This window comes from Halichoeres trimaculatus, unplaced genomic scaffold (assembly GCF_033239565.1).
Source record: "Halichoeres trimaculatus isolate MK-OKI-2021-1 unplaced genomic scaffold, fHalTri1.1 fHalTri1_scaffold_18, whole genome shotgun sequence".
NCBI classification, from domain to species: Eukaryota; Metazoa; Chordata; class Actinopteri; order Labriformes; family Labridae; genus Halichoeres; species Halichoeres trimaculatus.
The window spans coordinates 20,123,769-20,139,592 of NW_027437196.1; the positions used below are offsets into that span (position 1 = coordinate 20,123,769).

At 39.5% G+C, this 15,824-nt stretch overlaps 2 protein-coding genes across 4 annotated transcripts; one reads left to right on the top strand and one right to left on the bottom strand.

Annotated features, from left to right (window-relative positions):
- The first annotated feature begins 1,514 nt into the window (after positions 1–1,514).
- tmem241 (transmembrane protein 241) lies at positions 1,515–7,023 on the top strand. Its single transcript, XM_074692940.1, has 15 exons — positions 1,515–1,772; positions 2,359–2,405; positions 2,612–2,689; positions 2,798–2,879; positions 3,020–3,097; positions 3,209–3,234; positions 3,604–3,655; positions 3,788–3,836; positions 4,537–4,582; positions 4,680–4,715; positions 4,928–4,962; positions 6,021–6,090; positions 6,368–6,461; positions 6,549–6,613; positions 6,746–7,023. The coding sequence occupies exons 1-15, from the start codon at positions 1,701–1,703 to the stop codon at positions 6,807–6,809; spliced, it is 894 nt and encodes a 297-aa protein (XP_074549041.1). The 5' UTR covers positions 1,515–1,700; the 3' UTR covers positions 6,810–7,023.
- Positions 7,024–7,039: 16 nt separating this feature from the next.
- Positions 7,040–14,670, bottom strand: rbbp8 (retinoblastoma binding protein 8). Of its 3 annotated transcripts, none has more exons than XM_074692938.1 (19): positions 14,492–14,670; positions 13,326–13,473; positions 13,203–13,245; positions 13,008–13,103; positions 12,837–12,928; positions 12,418–12,490; positions 11,947–12,128; positions 11,783–11,857; positions 10,605–10,678; positions 10,452–10,519; positions 10,073–10,280; positions 9,684–9,852; positions 9,333–9,421; positions 9,119–9,236; positions 8,437–8,610; positions 8,299–8,350; positions 8,045–8,132; positions 7,814–7,955; positions 7,040–7,239 (listed from the first exon to the last, which is right to left on the bottom strand). In XM_074692938.1, exons 2-19 carry the CDS (start codon positions 13,423–13,425, stop codon positions 7,124–7,126), a joined length of 1,959 nt encoding a protein of 652 aa, XP_074549039.1. In that variant the 5' UTR covers positions 13,426–13,473; positions 14,492–14,670; the 3' UTR covers positions 7,040–7,123. The 3 variants fall into 3 exon arrangements, with proteins under 3 accessions (XP_074549039.1, XP_074549038.1, XP_074549040.1); XM_074692937.1 differs by having other exon boundaries at positions 7,041–7,239; positions 13,326–13,477; positions 14,492–14,669; XM_074692939.1 differs by having other exon boundaries at positions 7,042–7,239; positions 9,119–9,215; positions 13,326–13,477; positions 14,492–14,669.
- Between the last annotated feature and the right edge of the window lie 1,154 nt (positions 14,671–15,824).

Below are 15,824 nucleotides of genomic sequence, written 5' to 3' on the forward strand. Positions count from 1 at the left end.
TCCACTTGTTCAAGAGAAGAGGTGTCACTCTGACCCCGTTTCTGGGACACGAAACTACAAACGAATATCACTTTGGTTTCAAACTAAAGAATCAGACACCATAGCCCCATGTAAGCAAACCGTCATGTCCAAATTTACCTGTTTCTCACACACCCTGTACTATTTACTCTTGTGTGAAAAAGCCCTGTAGCTTCTAAGACTTGATCTCCAACAACACTCAACCAAGTAAAGCCTAACCCAACTTTTAATTGGGTTTGGCAAAGCTGAGGCATTCCTTCTTCTTTTTCTTCAGATCATGTTGACTGCTTTCCAGTGGAGTAAATGATGTCCCAAGTAAGATCACCACGTGTAGTTGTGTAATCTGTTTAATAACCAAAGGTGAAAGGTAGGGATGCACGATATTATCGGCACGATATCGATATCAGCTGATAAAAGCTTAAAAACACGTTTATCTGTATCGGCAGATATGAAAATTTCTGCTGATAAGCACAGCTGATAAGGTGCTATTCAGTTAGGATTATTATTATTTCCCATCTGGAAAATGAGCTCCTTAAATAAAATGTAGCACTTCATTTATTTGCACTGCAGAGCTCTGTGTCTGTCACCAGGTTGTTACAGTAGCTCTAAAATAATCAAATGTAACTTGATTATGTTTAAAAATGCATTGTACATTTGAAGTTCATGTAATCTAAAGAAATTATTTTTCTGTATTTCAATACTGAATGTCTCGAGTTTGAAAAAATAATACATTTCTTATTTATGGTAAAATCAAATGTTTTTTGTCTTGTTTTATGTGTGTTTCTTAAAAAAATAAGACCGTCACAATAAGAGTAACATACTGGCAAAAATCCAATATCGTGCATCCCTAGTGAAAGGCTGTGGCATTTAAAATAGTGAAAATATTCATGATGATAACTGTGTGATGAAAAACTTACTTTGTGTTTTAGACTATATTTTCAGAAATAGTAGGCTAAAGTTCTTAAATTTAGACTTGAACCATCTCCTAATGGACCTGTATCAAGGTCAGAGCCATATGTGAGAGGTAGACAACTTGTCCATCACTTCTGTGACAATGAGACGCTCAAGATGAGCCAGGAAAGTCATGTGATATGTTTTGAGGAAGCTCTTACAAACCAGGTCAAAAGCCAAACTAAAAAACACAACAACAAAATGACAAATCTCAAAACACACCAACAACAAACAACAAAATAATAAAACACTTGCAAAAAGAAACAGTAAAAGAATAAAATACTACAGAATTAACTTTTACCGGAAAAATTAGAGGCAATCTACCTTGTCTTGTAGCAGTTGATATTGTGAACCCCACTTTTTAATGTGTTTTCTCATTTTGCTGTTTTATTTTAACGATTTTTTGCACTTCACTTTAGGGACTCCGTATCACACTGAATAACTGAAGTTATGAAGATAATTTTCTGCTGTAAGCACACATTGCCCCTCCTTACCTAAAAAAAAAAAAACTGCGTACAAACGCTCTTCCCAATTATAGACGATCTTTGTTTTTGTGCGTCTTGACGTGTCCTCAGTGAAGCAAGTTCCCGATCTTCAAGAATCTGTAGTCTGATGTAGTTTGAAACAGGAAAAGGAGTTAGTGTAGTTTAGTTTTGGACAGAAACATGATTTGAATGAGTTTGCTTTGAATGTGAGGATGATGCGGGGCCTGCGGGAGAGTGCGGGTCATCATGCAGTGGAGGAGACACTCAGCCGGACTCTTTTTCAGCTGCGTGTTCGTGGTTTCATATTTCACTAATAAGGTCAGTCAATAACAATAAAACAAAGAGGTTTGACAGAGGAAAAAATACAGTATTTAATTGAAAAACAAAATACTGGAAAGTGTATGAACTTTATTCACACATTTAAAACATGAACAAGTTAAAACAAGCTCCATCAGACTTTATGTACAGTTAAACCGCGGATAAAACATGACTGATCCCTCTGAAATTAGCAGAAAATTGCATTTTAAACCTCATTATGTGCAGAAACCATTAAATGAATAAAGTTCAGACCCGTGTCGACAAATCAGGCGTGACTCACCCATCAAAGAAGCTCTTTCAAGAGACCAGCAGCTCTTATTTTGGTGGAAAACACAAACAGGAAATGAAAGAAACAGGTTGTAAATGAATAAATGTTGTTGATTTAAAGTATGCCGCATCAAAGGGTGAAGTTCAACCTGACAATATGTAAAATATGATGTTATGAAAGAGAGATAAAGCTCCTATACGTCAGAAAAATTAGATGTTTGGAGGAGTTTTGGTTTCAGGAGGTGGATTGTCTCCTGTTTGTTATAAAACTAAGTTTCTTTAAACAAACTGAACCCATTTTTTTTTCTTCTTTTAACAGTTTGTCCTCTCAGTCTTAAAGTTTACATATCCAACTTTATTCCAAGGGTGAGTAACCCACTGTAATAATAATGCTCTCTGTATGTGTGTGTTATATATTATTTTGTTAGTGTATTTGGAGGTGTTAGAGATGGAAACTCTGATACCTGAGATGCTCTCACAGATTAAATAAATGAAATAAAATGAAAACCTTTAAGATGTGTCTCTGTGATGCTGTTTGTGGTGTTTCTAACCAAACCAAACTGTGTTTCCAGATGGCAGACTTTGATCGGGGCTGTTCTGCTGCTGCTCTCTGTGAAGCTGGGCTGGGTGGAGATGAGCCGCATCACCAGGTGACATTTCTGCAGGACTTTAGGTTCAAAATGTGATTTTCCTGCAGATTAAATCAGATCCTTTTATCAGTGTATTTATTCATGCATGTGTTTTATTTTGTGTTGCAGATCAGCAGCTCTGTCGTGGCTCCCGGCCTCTCTCCTGTTTGTAGGAAACATTTATGCTGGTTCCAGGGCTTTATCACGCATCGTAAGTCACTTTACCCTCCAGCTTTAAATGCAGGATCTTTTTCTACATCATCTAACCTTACACTAAAGATTGTTTTACTGCACAAATATTAAAGGTGCACTCTTTGTACCATGGTTTGACTCTGTGTTTTCTGCATGCAGGACATTCCCTTCTTCTTCACGCTGCAGAACTCCTCTCATGTCGTCAGTTTTATAATCCTGAAGGTCTTCCACAAGGAGGTACTGTGGCTCACTCAGGGTTAATGACTCTCTGAGCACAAACACACTCTCTGCTTAAATGACTGAAACCTTTCACTGATGTGAACTCACTGATGTCTTTTTCATCCACAGAAGAAGCACAGACTCAAACTGATCAGGTTAGTGGCTTTCTGGTTTTTTCAGCTGGTGGTATTTCTCACATTAAAGACACAAAAAGGCAGCAGGACACTCATGCTTCTCTCAGGAGGAAGCAGACTCACATTAACACGTTCTGTGGTAATATTATAAGGGCTCACCGAGCTTCTCTTGAGGCTTTGCTGTAATGCAGACATGCAGAGTCGTCCTTGGTTTCTCTAAAAGCCTGTGGCTCTTAAGCAAACTGGAAAATCAGCCCAAGCATCATTTATCCTCATTCTATATCAGCTAACAGCAGCAACATCAGAAATAAAAATAAACACTTTAAATAAATCAACAAATTAGTGACATTATCCTGTTTTGATGCTTCATGTTTGACATTTCTCTCACAGCGTGTGTCTCATGCTGCTGTCGGCCATCAACCTGCCACACTATGATCCTCAGGTAACAGTTCAGAGCTTTTTGGCAGTCCTCCAACCTCAATTATTATCAGATTACTGGTCTATTTACCTAACTCTGACTTATTAAAGGGGTTATTTTCCTCTCTTTGTCTCTGCTAACGTGCTGCTCTTCCAGTTTGACTCCAGAGGTTACCTGTGGGCTGTGGCTCACCTGCTCTGTGTCGGTGAGTCTTCTTTTATCAGGCGAGGCGAGTCACAAGTGAAAGTTTCTCTGATGATTGGAATAGAAAACTAGAAAAGCACTCAGGGAGCGCAGACCTCCGCCAAGCATATTGTGATTGTCATGCAACACTTCAGTCCTACTTTAATGTTATACTCCCTTTCAGTAGACTGTCTGTCTATAATTTGTTACCTGACAGTGTTGAAAATTATGATGACCCAGTACATTTTTCATATTCCAGGTCTTAGTATCCAGAATATTGCCAGGATCTGGATCGTACTTTTACATCTGTCAGAAATTATGGTGACCTTCTCTTGTATTGTTTTACAAAACAATCCGACCATTTATGGTGGAGTTATATACAAATATGGTGAAAACAGCCCTATGTCACAATGATAAAGAATCTTTTAAAAAGATCCTGGAACCAGATGGTGATCTGGATCACCTCCAAAATTTAACCACTCCTTCTTTATCCCATTTTGAACATGTCCTGAAAATTTCATTGAGATCCATTTGTTACTTTTTGAATTATGTTGTTCACAGACAAACAGACAAACTCTCCCAAAATCATAACTTCATTGGTGGAGGAGGAGGAAATATTGCCTTTTTACTTGCCTTTGGATGAACTGTGTGTTGGTGTCAAAGTTAAAGCTGAGGTGTCTAGGTAAGGTGTTCAGGATTAAAGTTAGTTCTTTAATTTTCAGGTGGGTACAGAGTGTTCCAGGCTCACTACAGACCCCCTAATCTCAGGTATGACTGAGCATGATGATGATGATTATTATTCAGTCTGGATAAAGTGAACTCCCTCTTAAATGTAGCACTAACAGTCATTCTGTTTTTACTGCAGTGACCTTGAACAGCAGTGCATCAACTACCTGTTCAGGTGAGGATGAACCTCTTTGAAGACAGAACACTGAGAAACTATCTAACCTGTGCAGGTGTTAAAAGTCTCAGTTCAGAGAATATTCTGATGAACTGGATCTATAGTTACATTTTCAGCTTTAACATGAACCATTTACTGTCACTTAAAGAGGTTTGATGACATCAGTATCTCACCTGTCAGAGACTAACCTCAGCTCTACCTGTCCTCTGCAGTGTGCTGCTGCTGGGCATGGCTGCTCATCCCACAGGTAAGAACAGACCCTGTGCTGGTGTGTCGGAACATCAAACTGGGTCCTATGTAGTGTATATTTACCTCCAGAAATAGATATTTAGCATAAAAATAACAAACATGATAAAAGGTGAATAAAACCAGAAGATCAATATGCAAAAGAGGGAAATTAAACCGGTGGCAATATTTAATTAGACTTGTGAAAAATTCGATTATTAAAACTATTTGTAGTAAAAGTTTAAAAACAAGAAAATAAGTAAATCAAAATCATTCAAGAACCATATTTTTAGATATTTAAATTTCTTCAAATAATAGGGGTGGGAGAAAACATCATAGTATCAGGATTTTTTGTTTGACGATTTTAAATTGTGAGTTTTTGTACAAAAAACAACTTGTTTTTCAAATTTAAGTCCTTTGTTTATAAGCTGGGTTAGAAAAAAGTTGAGATGTCAGATTCCCTAGATGAATCTTAAAAACTGACTCACATGGGATACGCATTTTTGGGAAAAATATGGCTCCTGATACAGTCTGTAGACCACATCATCATCTTTGATCTTTGTCACTTAGTCTGGTGTTTTGAAAGCAAACTAAAAACTGTAAAATTAGGAACTATCAAAGAATTGCAGTCTAATTTGAATAGACACCCCAAAATTGGAAAAGAATGGAACTGGGAGAAAAGCATGCTGTCCCAGCCCTATGTAATAATATTCAAAACACACACAAAAAGAAACCTAAATTTTGATAAAGATCCTCTCAGTCTTGTTGGTAATGAGGGCGGTTACCAATAAGTAGAACTAGAACCACTCCCAGCTTTATTTCACCATCTCTTTATTTAATTTAAGTGGTAGTTTTGCCTGTTTACATCTTGAAATAAGATTTTTTTCTGAACATATGAGTGTGGCTCATTATGAAATCCATTCAGACACTTTTTTACTAAAAATAAGACAAACTCTTGCTTGGATTTCAGTTTTTAGCAGTACATGAGGACTTTTCATTCAAACATATATGTTACATTTTCAGATATTTAGGAGACGCTGAGCTCCCATTGAGTTGATATGTGTGTGTTTCCCCCTTCAGGTGACCTCACGGCGGCTCTGGAGTTCCCCTCTCTGCAGTCTCACACCTTTCATGGTGGCTGCTGTGCCAGGTTAGGTTTGTCTGTCAGTAATAAACTGTGTGAGGGAAAAACTAGATAAATTCATCTGTTTGTGTTCAGACATGTTGATAATCCTGAGACATTTCAGGAGTTTAGAGGATATATGTGGATATGATTTATGAGGATGATTTTTTTTTTACTGTTTTCCATGTGAGATGAGTGTTGGTAGTTACCTTGACCTAAACGAAGTCTGAGTTAATCTGACAAAGTTAGAATTAACTACTATTTCTCCTCATTTCTCATATTTTAATGGCGTCCTTCCTCACAGCGCTCTGCTGGGATTCCTGCTGCTGTTGGCCACAGATAGATTAAAATCTGGGTTATCTCTGGAGCATGTTGGAGTCTGGATTTTTCTGTCAAAGGTGATGTTTTTTTAATCATGTTTTAAGGTTGACTAGTTTTTATAGAGATCAGCAGCATGTCCTCTGACATCAGTGTTTCTGTTTCAGGTCACTGCCATGAGCCTCTCTCCGTTTATCTTTGACATGAACGTTAACACTCCATCCCTCCTTTGGTGAGTCCGTCTCTCCTGACTGATGGAGAAACAAGTATTAAAGTTATTGATGAAGTGAAACACCTCCTGTCTGTCAAAGATTTTTTTCATGCATTAATGAATGTGTACGCCTCTCTGTCTCCTTGTCCTCAGTGTGCTGCTGAGTCACGCCGGTGAGGCTCTGCTGGTTTATTCTGACAGAGAATCTCAGACATGATCATCTCTGCATGTTAACCCACCACTTGCACTCCTTCACTGCGATTGAGATTACTTTTTCTAGAAGATGTATTTTATTCTGTAACTTCTGTTTTTGTCATGACTGACCTGCTGACCAAATAAACCATCACTCTGGCATGTGACTGCAGAGTGATTTAAGAAACCACGGGGACAGTGCTCTTTGGACTTTAAGACAATTATTTTTATTTTTCCTCAAACATTAAAGCTGTGTTCAGTCTGTACAAAATCACTCCTTAAATCGGTTCAGTATGATTTCTTAAAATAAAGTGATGTGACTTCCTGTTAGTGTCAGTCCTACAGGGACAGACTGTTGTCACTCTCCTGTTTTTTCCTCTTTGGGGAGAATAAGGCGTTATACGGCTGCCGCCTGCGAGTGCGAGCCTGAGGACTCGTCTCCTCTCTGATGTAACCTGTGAACAAAAACAAGTGCATGAGGGAGACGCTGTTGTGACACGGGAGGGCATGAGGTTACAATGATCTAATATGTTTGCCTTGGGTTTAAATCATCCAACAATAATTTTTAAACTACATTTCGCTCTGATATCTATAAACCTGAAACTCAAATACACAGTTTATATATATATATATATATATATATATATATATATATATATATATATATATATATATATATATATATATATATATATATATATATATATATATATATATATATATATATATATATATATATATATATATATATATATATATATATATATGTGTGTGCAGAGGATATATATATATATATATATATATATATATATATATATATATATATATATATATATATATATATATATATATATATATATATATATATATATATATATATATATATATATATAAAATCTGATTAATGTCAGACAGTGAGAATAAAAAAAAATGTGTGTTTTTAATCAGCATTTGTAAACTAGTTTAGAATATAAAAATGCTGTGGACAGCTTTGAAAATACTGTATTATTGTAAAAACAGCTGACTGACCTCTGTCGATGCATGTTTGCGTGGATGGAAACCCGACCTCCCAGAAGTTTTCAGGTGTGCAGGGAGGAATGTAAAGAAACCTGTGTCTGGAGCACGACGACAGCTTCTTCTGCCTCTCCTCCTCTGGGAGGTGAGCGTAATACTGATGATGGAGATCAGATTATTTTAATTTTGTGTGTGTGTGCGCCTTTAAACATTTCAGAGTTTTTCAGATTACTTTGAAATACTCACAACTTCACATTCCTTACAGGTGGTCCCCTTCAGTTTCCTCCTCTCCTCCTTCTTTCGAATCACTGCCACATGAGCGAACGCCGGGCGACTGATTCAGAGGGAAAAACACAGATTATACGAAATGATGAGAGTCATCTGATCTCATCATGTTTCTACAGCACAGCATGCCTCACTCTGGAGTGATCTCAGAGTTCTTTGAGAGGATGATGTGTCAGGATCTGAGCTGCGCGCGTGTGTGTGCGTGCATGTGTTACCTGTCTTTTTGTCCCCTAATCTGACTCAGGGTGGTCTCATCAGGATCCTGCTCTGAATAAAAAGGTAAAAAGAAAAACATGAACACGATCCGAAGGTCAGACACAGAATTACATCCTGACAAACACATGAGAGCCTACCCTCGATGTTTTCATCCTCCTCATCTTCATCTTCATCTTCATCATCTTCCACATCACTGGGCTGTCTCTGGCCCGAGTGCTGGCTCATGTGCTGGGTGTTGAAGGACTTGTATTCTCCGCAAGTCGTCGTGTCAAACATCATCTCCAGACTGTCGTTTGCCTTCTCGCCTAGACCTTTAAAAACAGACGGAGAAAACTTTTACTCCACTTCATCTGTCACATCTCCTTAAAGGGAAGCTTACCCGTTGTGTCAACATGGATATAGAGAAACAATGCTGCATGTTTAGACTAAATGTGTGCAGCTTGCTGAATTGATGCAGTCACATAAGGATTTCTTGACATATAGGAGGGGAGGGGCCTCGAACACTAAGGCTATCTATAACCACACCCCCAGCAGGCCTCCAGGGGCCTGACTAATAAGAGGGAAGGGGGTTTGTAGAGCAGGGAGCCTTAAAGAGACAGTAAACAAAGACAGAGACTGATATAAGGCTCTGAGGTTTTGTCATGAAAACTTTATTTATTTATTTTTTTTTGCCATCCCATGTAAAGTTTCTACAGGGGCACTACAGGGACAGAATAAAGACTAAGAAAGACACATTAGCCTCTACTTAAAATCCTCTGCAGACCTTTCTGATGTAAGATTCAGGGAGTACTCCTCCTGTCAGTTTATTGCTGTATTTACCCAAAGCCCCCTCTGCTCTGCCTCCTCGCTGCAGCACGCTGTGACTGACCCAGGTACAGTCTGTGTCCACCAGCTCTTCATGACACTCTTCTTCCTGCTGCTCAGACACAAACACGCTCTAAACACACCAGCAGGGAACATGTCTTACATTATGTCTTTATCCCTTCATTGAAAATAAACTACATGGTCAGATTATCAGGTCATGTGACTTCACCTCGTCACCTCCACACTCGCTGTCGTACATGGAGAACGCAAGCGCTGGGTCCACGCTCCACGTGGACTCAACTTTGTGGGGTTTTTTAGCTGAGAAAGAGGAGAAGGAAAAGGAAACAGAGAGGAGTCAGCTCTGAACGCACACTTCATTACGAGATAAAACTCTGTCAGAAACACGACTGTTAACTCCAGAACAAGACTGCTCCTGCTCAGAGAAATGCTTAGAGAGATTAAGCTCTAAAATAAAATAAAAGATACAAATTCAGAATAAAGAAATAAACAGTTACTACTCAAAGGATAGATATTAAAATTAAACTAGTCAACTAATTACTAGCTAACTAATTCAACTCACCATTTTCTACTCTCTGAAGCTGCTGTGAGATGTCCGGGTGCTCTCTGATGTTTCCTTTCTTCCTATTATCACCTTTGTTGATGTCTTTAAGAGCCAGTGGTTTCTTAAAGTCAGGACTGACACAGGAAATGTTTGGCTGTAAGCTGGAGGTCTCACCCCGGGCTGACACCTGAGAGAGGAAACACAGAGAAATCTCTGCTCAGTATCTGATTCACATTTCAGCTGTCTGACTGCTTTTCTGTGTTTCTGTTCCCTGAAATGTTAATCACTGGCAGAGATTATGAGCGCAGGAATAAAAAGTGTCATGAAAGGAGGAGTTCTGGATGTAGTCTGGATTTTTTAGACCTGTCTAAACAGATCACTTGAATCATGTCAGTGGTTTCTCTCACCCTGGTGTCCTTGGTCTCTGTGTTGAAGCTCTTATTGTTTAAAGGTAAAGTGCTTTCTTTGATTCCCTCAGGCTGTGTCCTTTTCCCCTGCTTGTCCTCCAGCTCCTCATCCTCCTTCTTCCTCTTCGCTCTGCTGACGGCGTCATCCTCTGACAAACGTTTGACCCGTGGGAGCAGAGACGGAGATCTTTCTGAGGTGGAGTCGGGTCTGTGGATCGATTGGGTTTGTTATCACAACACAGCTTTCTGTGATCAAAGCCAATGTTCTTTACACAAAAGGCTCCTAGTTCTGCATTTATATCACCTTTAAGTTAAAGTTTCTGGGGAAACTGCCTGGAAACGGGGTGATAAAAATGACTCTGATTATTTCAATTCTTACTTTGAGTGAACATTTAACTTCCGTGATGATTCAGAGCAGCTCTGCTGGCCAGCCGTCTTCTCACTCCTCTGATAAAGAGGTTTTAGAATTACAAAAAATGCATGTGAGAGAAAGATACATAAATCTCTGTGTTTCAGCATGAAGCAGACATACCATGTAAGGCCTCTCTGGAAGATCAAGAGCACAGGTTTCTGCAATCTCTAGCTCTGTGTTCTGATTCACATAATCTGAAATGAGATTGCAGATCAACACATCAAACAAGAAGCTCATCAGGACCACAAAACTGGGGATCAGACTTTTCTTTAAAGTGATACCCCGGGATGGAACAAGTTGGGTCCTATCACAAGGTTTAGGGCAGAAATGACCCCTACAGCGGTGTTTTTGTGCAGCAGAAGCCCAGGGCGCTCACACCAAACACCCCCTCCCTGCTCCTCTGCCGGTTTCCTCTGCACTCAGATGGGGCCATTTTTTACTTGACCAAAAACACAAATAAACGGCCTCCAACCAAAAAAATCTGATATCTGTCTGCATTCACGCTTTATTTAGAGAATTTTCAGCGCGTTACTTTCACACAAAAACACAGCTAAATAAGGCTGTAGTTCTCATCGTGTCGTAAAACGGCGCTACCTCTGCTGCAGAGCCACAGCTGGCTACGAGGCGCTTGCCGCTTAGTGCATCAGTCCGCGCGCGGCGTGCCAGATATAAACAAACGCAGGTAGTCTGCCAGGACGAAGAGACACGATGAGAACTAGAGCCTTATTTAGCGCTGTTTTTGTGTGAAAGTAACTAGTAAGTAGTAAGTCTGAGTGTAGAGGAAACCGGCAGAGGAGCAGGGAGGGGGTGTTTGGTGCGAGCGCTCTGGGCTTCTGCTGCACAAAAACACTGCTGTTGGGGTAATTTCTGCCCTAAACTTTGTGATAGGACCCAACTTGTTCCATCTCGGAGTATCATTTTAAACCTCAGCTGCAAAGAAATCGTCAAATCTGTCACACTCTATTGGTTTTTTAACATACAGCCACTTCAAGGCAGGATTTTTGTTCCCAATAACACGCGGCGGGAAAAAAACACTGCTATGAACTCTCAGGGATGATAAAATTTGTGTGTGTGCATGTGCAAGTGTGTTTTTACAAGCTGAACATCTCCTCCTCCTCTCCTGTGTTGGGACACTAATATTACATGTTTCTGGCTGCAGGGTGTGAGTTAGAGATTTAGTGATTCCAGAGACAGGGACAACACCCTAATGATGGCATAGTCCTAAGAAACCAGCCTCTTGACTTTAAAAGTCTTTTTCTCTGATAATCTCACAGGTGTGTGCAGTGAATGAGTCATACTTGAGGTCGGTGGTGCGTCCAGTTCACAGGTGTTGGGGACGAGCACCTCTGCTCCTCCAGGCTCTTTCCTCGGCTCTACAAACAGAGCACACATGAGACTTCAGAGGTGATGAGGAAGACATAAAAGAGGTTGAAGAGTCTGACAGTTCATCTGGCTGACTGACCATTAAAGAGCAAGCTGTTCTTCTGTGGTAGAGGTGTCTCTGTGTAACGAACGTTGCTCATTTTGTCCATCTTTCTGCGTTTCCTCAGTTTGTTAGCAGCGGGCAGAGAGCTTGGAAGGAGGGGGGAGCCTGGGATGAATCCTTCTTCTTGTTCTGAAGATGAGGTATGCTGCTGCACTGAGCTGAGGACAGACGAACAAAACACCTGTCAAGCTTCACGGGAACTGAAACCTTACAGAAATACTTACTTCTGTGCAGGACAGTAGAGCTTAAAACAAAGATAAACCCCTCTCCCACTGAGATGAGTAGAGGACACTGAGTGAGAGCAGAAGTGAAAGTAACCGCTCTGTGCTTTCACAGATTCACTCACAGTATCCTGTCTGTAGAAATAAATGTAGAAACTGAAATATCCACAGACAAAGAGAAGCTGTAAATTAAAAAAAAAAGCCATAATGTGATAAAAAATCTTACTGGGATGTTTTCAGTTTCTCCACCTCAGCCTGAAGTTTCCTGTTTTTATCTTCCAGATCGTTCCTCTCATCCTCTGTGGAGCAGATGACACATACTGTTATCAGCTTTTACACATCGGTATGTCAGAGGGATCTTAAGTACTCCATCATGTTTCAGAGTTCTGCACGAGCTGTTCAGCTCTTATAAGTATCATGTGATCAACCTCTTCAGTCAGTATGAACCCTTTGTAAATGAAGATCCTAAACTATAAACTGAAGTTTTGCTTGTTTTGAAAGATTCTCCCTCACGTCTTCTCAGCAGCTCAACCCTCCCCAAAGTGACCCTTGACTGAATCAAAAGCTGAACCTAACGTTTTTAAAGCAGAGTGAGTGTTTAGTCCCTGCTCTGACAGACAAATGTGAACAAATCAGTAAACTCACTCAGTTTGTGGATGAGCCGTGAGTTCTCCTCCTCGCTGCTCCTCAGATTCTCCTTTAAGATGTCGCACTGACTACACTCTCTTGAACGCAGCCTGAACAGGAAGCAGTTTTTAATAATTGTATCACACTTTACCTGCAGTCAAAGGTAACTTACAGTAAAGGTAACGCTACCTTTCCTCCAGCTGAATGACGGTGTCCTGCAGGTTTCTGTTCTGCTCTTTCAGCTGCTGGTTACGGTTATAAAACACCTCGAGCTTCTGAGCATCCCTGGAGGAGATGGATATAAAAACAGGAAGATACAGAGAGAAGACTTTGCTTCAAAATTCATTATGATCTGCTGTTCTTCGTAAGTTTGAGAGTACTTACAGACAGCGCTCCTTCTTCAGCTTGATCACTTTTGCCTCCAGCTCTATAAGTAAAGAGAAGAGCGGTGTCAGAGAGAAATAAAATAAGTATCACTAGCACAAGAACACATCCTGGGTCCGTTACCCTGAAGGGCACTCTGGTGGGTTTCCAACAGCTGCCTCCATAAATCCTCAAACAGCTCTGCTGATCTGGAGGTTTCACTGCTCAGACTGGGGCTGCTCATCTTACACACACACACACACACACACCACCTGACACCTGGCGATGCTGCCTGTCTGAGAAAACACAAGAAAGGGTTTATCACACAAAATATTTCAAATGGTTTAATTGCTATGGAGAATGCTTATGGTTGATGAAGAAGATTTGCTCATATTATATCTAAGAGACTGCTCGAGTTATTAGTTTCACAGTTTCAGAATAATGTTTTAGCAAATTGAGAAAGACTCAATGCATTTCACCATCTACAGAAACCCAAATCATTTTAACACCAGAGATTCTGGAGAAATTTCTGTTCAAAAGGGACAATGACCGAAACTAATACTGGATTGACATGATCTTCAGGCCCTCAGGAAGTACTGAAATAAATATATATATATGACAGAAATCCCTGCATTGGCTCAAAATCCAGTCAAAAGCCAGAGACTTCAGAGATTTCTCTGGACCTAAGTCTGTTTAAAATGAAAAGACGTGAAGTGGAAAACTGTCATGAGGTCAGATTGAATTGAATTTGAATTTACTTAGGATAATAAGGATAATCGGATGACTCCAAATCTGATATTCCTTTTGGGAATCATGGACGCTGTGTCCTCGGCCTTAAAGAGGGGACGGAGCACCAGCTTGTTATCAGCACACAGCTCAAAGCAAACCTAACAGTTGGTACGGGGATCATAAGAGTCCATGGCATGCTATACACATCTGTGTAGGCTCCATAAGTGGTAATAACTACTGAGCAGCTGATGATGGACACTAATGTGAAAGAAAGTGAAAGATAAAGATTAAAAATAGAGAGACACTAAAGCTGATCTACTTTTACCCGAGGACCACAGACACAACATTCACCTCGGGTTGATGAAATCACACATGAACTACGCCATATTAATATGGTCAGAACTTTTTTTATATGAAAACACAACTGTGTTAAGATTATTGTATGATAATGGTAACCTTCGTGTATCTAAAGCTCTGCTTTTATTGTAAAAGCTTAAATCAGAGTTTCAAAGAGTCTGACAGATGCAATTAATGTTGATTAAAACGCGAAAAACTGGTTTTAAAATGTTAAAAACACTCACACGGTCAGGCAGGAGAGGCTCGGGTACTTTAATATAAAATCGTCAGTATAACTAAATATCGATATAAAACATTAAATCGGCTTATTGTCAACGTTAGCTTCTCTGTTTTGGTTTCTTAACTCTATACAGCTCTAACTTCGCGCGCCCTGATGCATGACGGGAAGTTTTCTTTTTCGCCTATTTATTTTAGCGTAGACTGAAACCACACTGAGCAACACCGCCCTCTATAGGCAAGTGTTGACTGACCATATAATGAGGGCGCAGACAGGAAACTGGCGGATCAACCAATGATGAAGTCACTTTACCTTTGCGATTAGAATAGAAACCTAATTTACGTTAAGTATACTTTTTTTTTTTTAATAATAAAAGCCACAGTAGCTGGATATATAAGTTAATTTTGTGATAAAGCATCACTGCCGATTCTATCATGCTTAAACTAATGTGTGTCACACCTTTCTCTTGACAACTTAATAGGCTACTTTACTGTGAGGATCAGATGTGTTTTCAGCATGCCACCTGAAGAACTTTGCATTTATTTCTTAAATAGGGCAGAGGATGATTTGTTATAATCTTACACTATGCATATATAAAAATAAACTCCACAAAGATATTTTTATCAGTATGGTCAGTCTGTTTTTCCTGATCTGTTTTTAATTCCCAAAGAGGGATAAACTAGGTAGCACAATGACAGGCTGCAGACACACTCAATGTCCCTTCATTGTAAAAAGACAAATAACAACAGCTGTCCATTACAGAACTAGAACGCAGGTGCAAAGAAAATAATCATTTATAATGGTTTATCCTATTTGCCATAAAACATCTTTATCAGAACTGCATAGATTGTAATTTTAGTTAGCTGGGGTCCTTTTACATGCATCCATACTGGTTGTTTTCAAAGTGTGTCCAATACGATGAAGTATGTATGAGGGTCAAAGACAACTGCCCACCCCTTCCATACACAGATGGTGGATAAGGTTATATTACACTCTCATCTATCTGCTATGAATTATATTTTGGTAGTTTCTTGTCTGTCTCATCTTGGACAGAGACTGTGTGCCTGAATTTTGTGTGTCAGAACTCACGCTCTTGTGCTGCTTGTGTTATCACATTGAGTTTAAAGGAAATCAAGTTCAGGAAAACAGGTCTTCTGATAATAAATCTGATCAAAGGGTGTGTTTGTGCTGTTACTCTAGGGATGTTTCCTTGTATTCAGGTTCTATTTTTGGCCAAGAAGAAGAATTAGAACAGACACAAACTCTTCTTATATCTGTTTTTATTTTTGGTCTTTCTTAAGAATACAAAACATGAACCAAAATCACAAAAATAACATTTA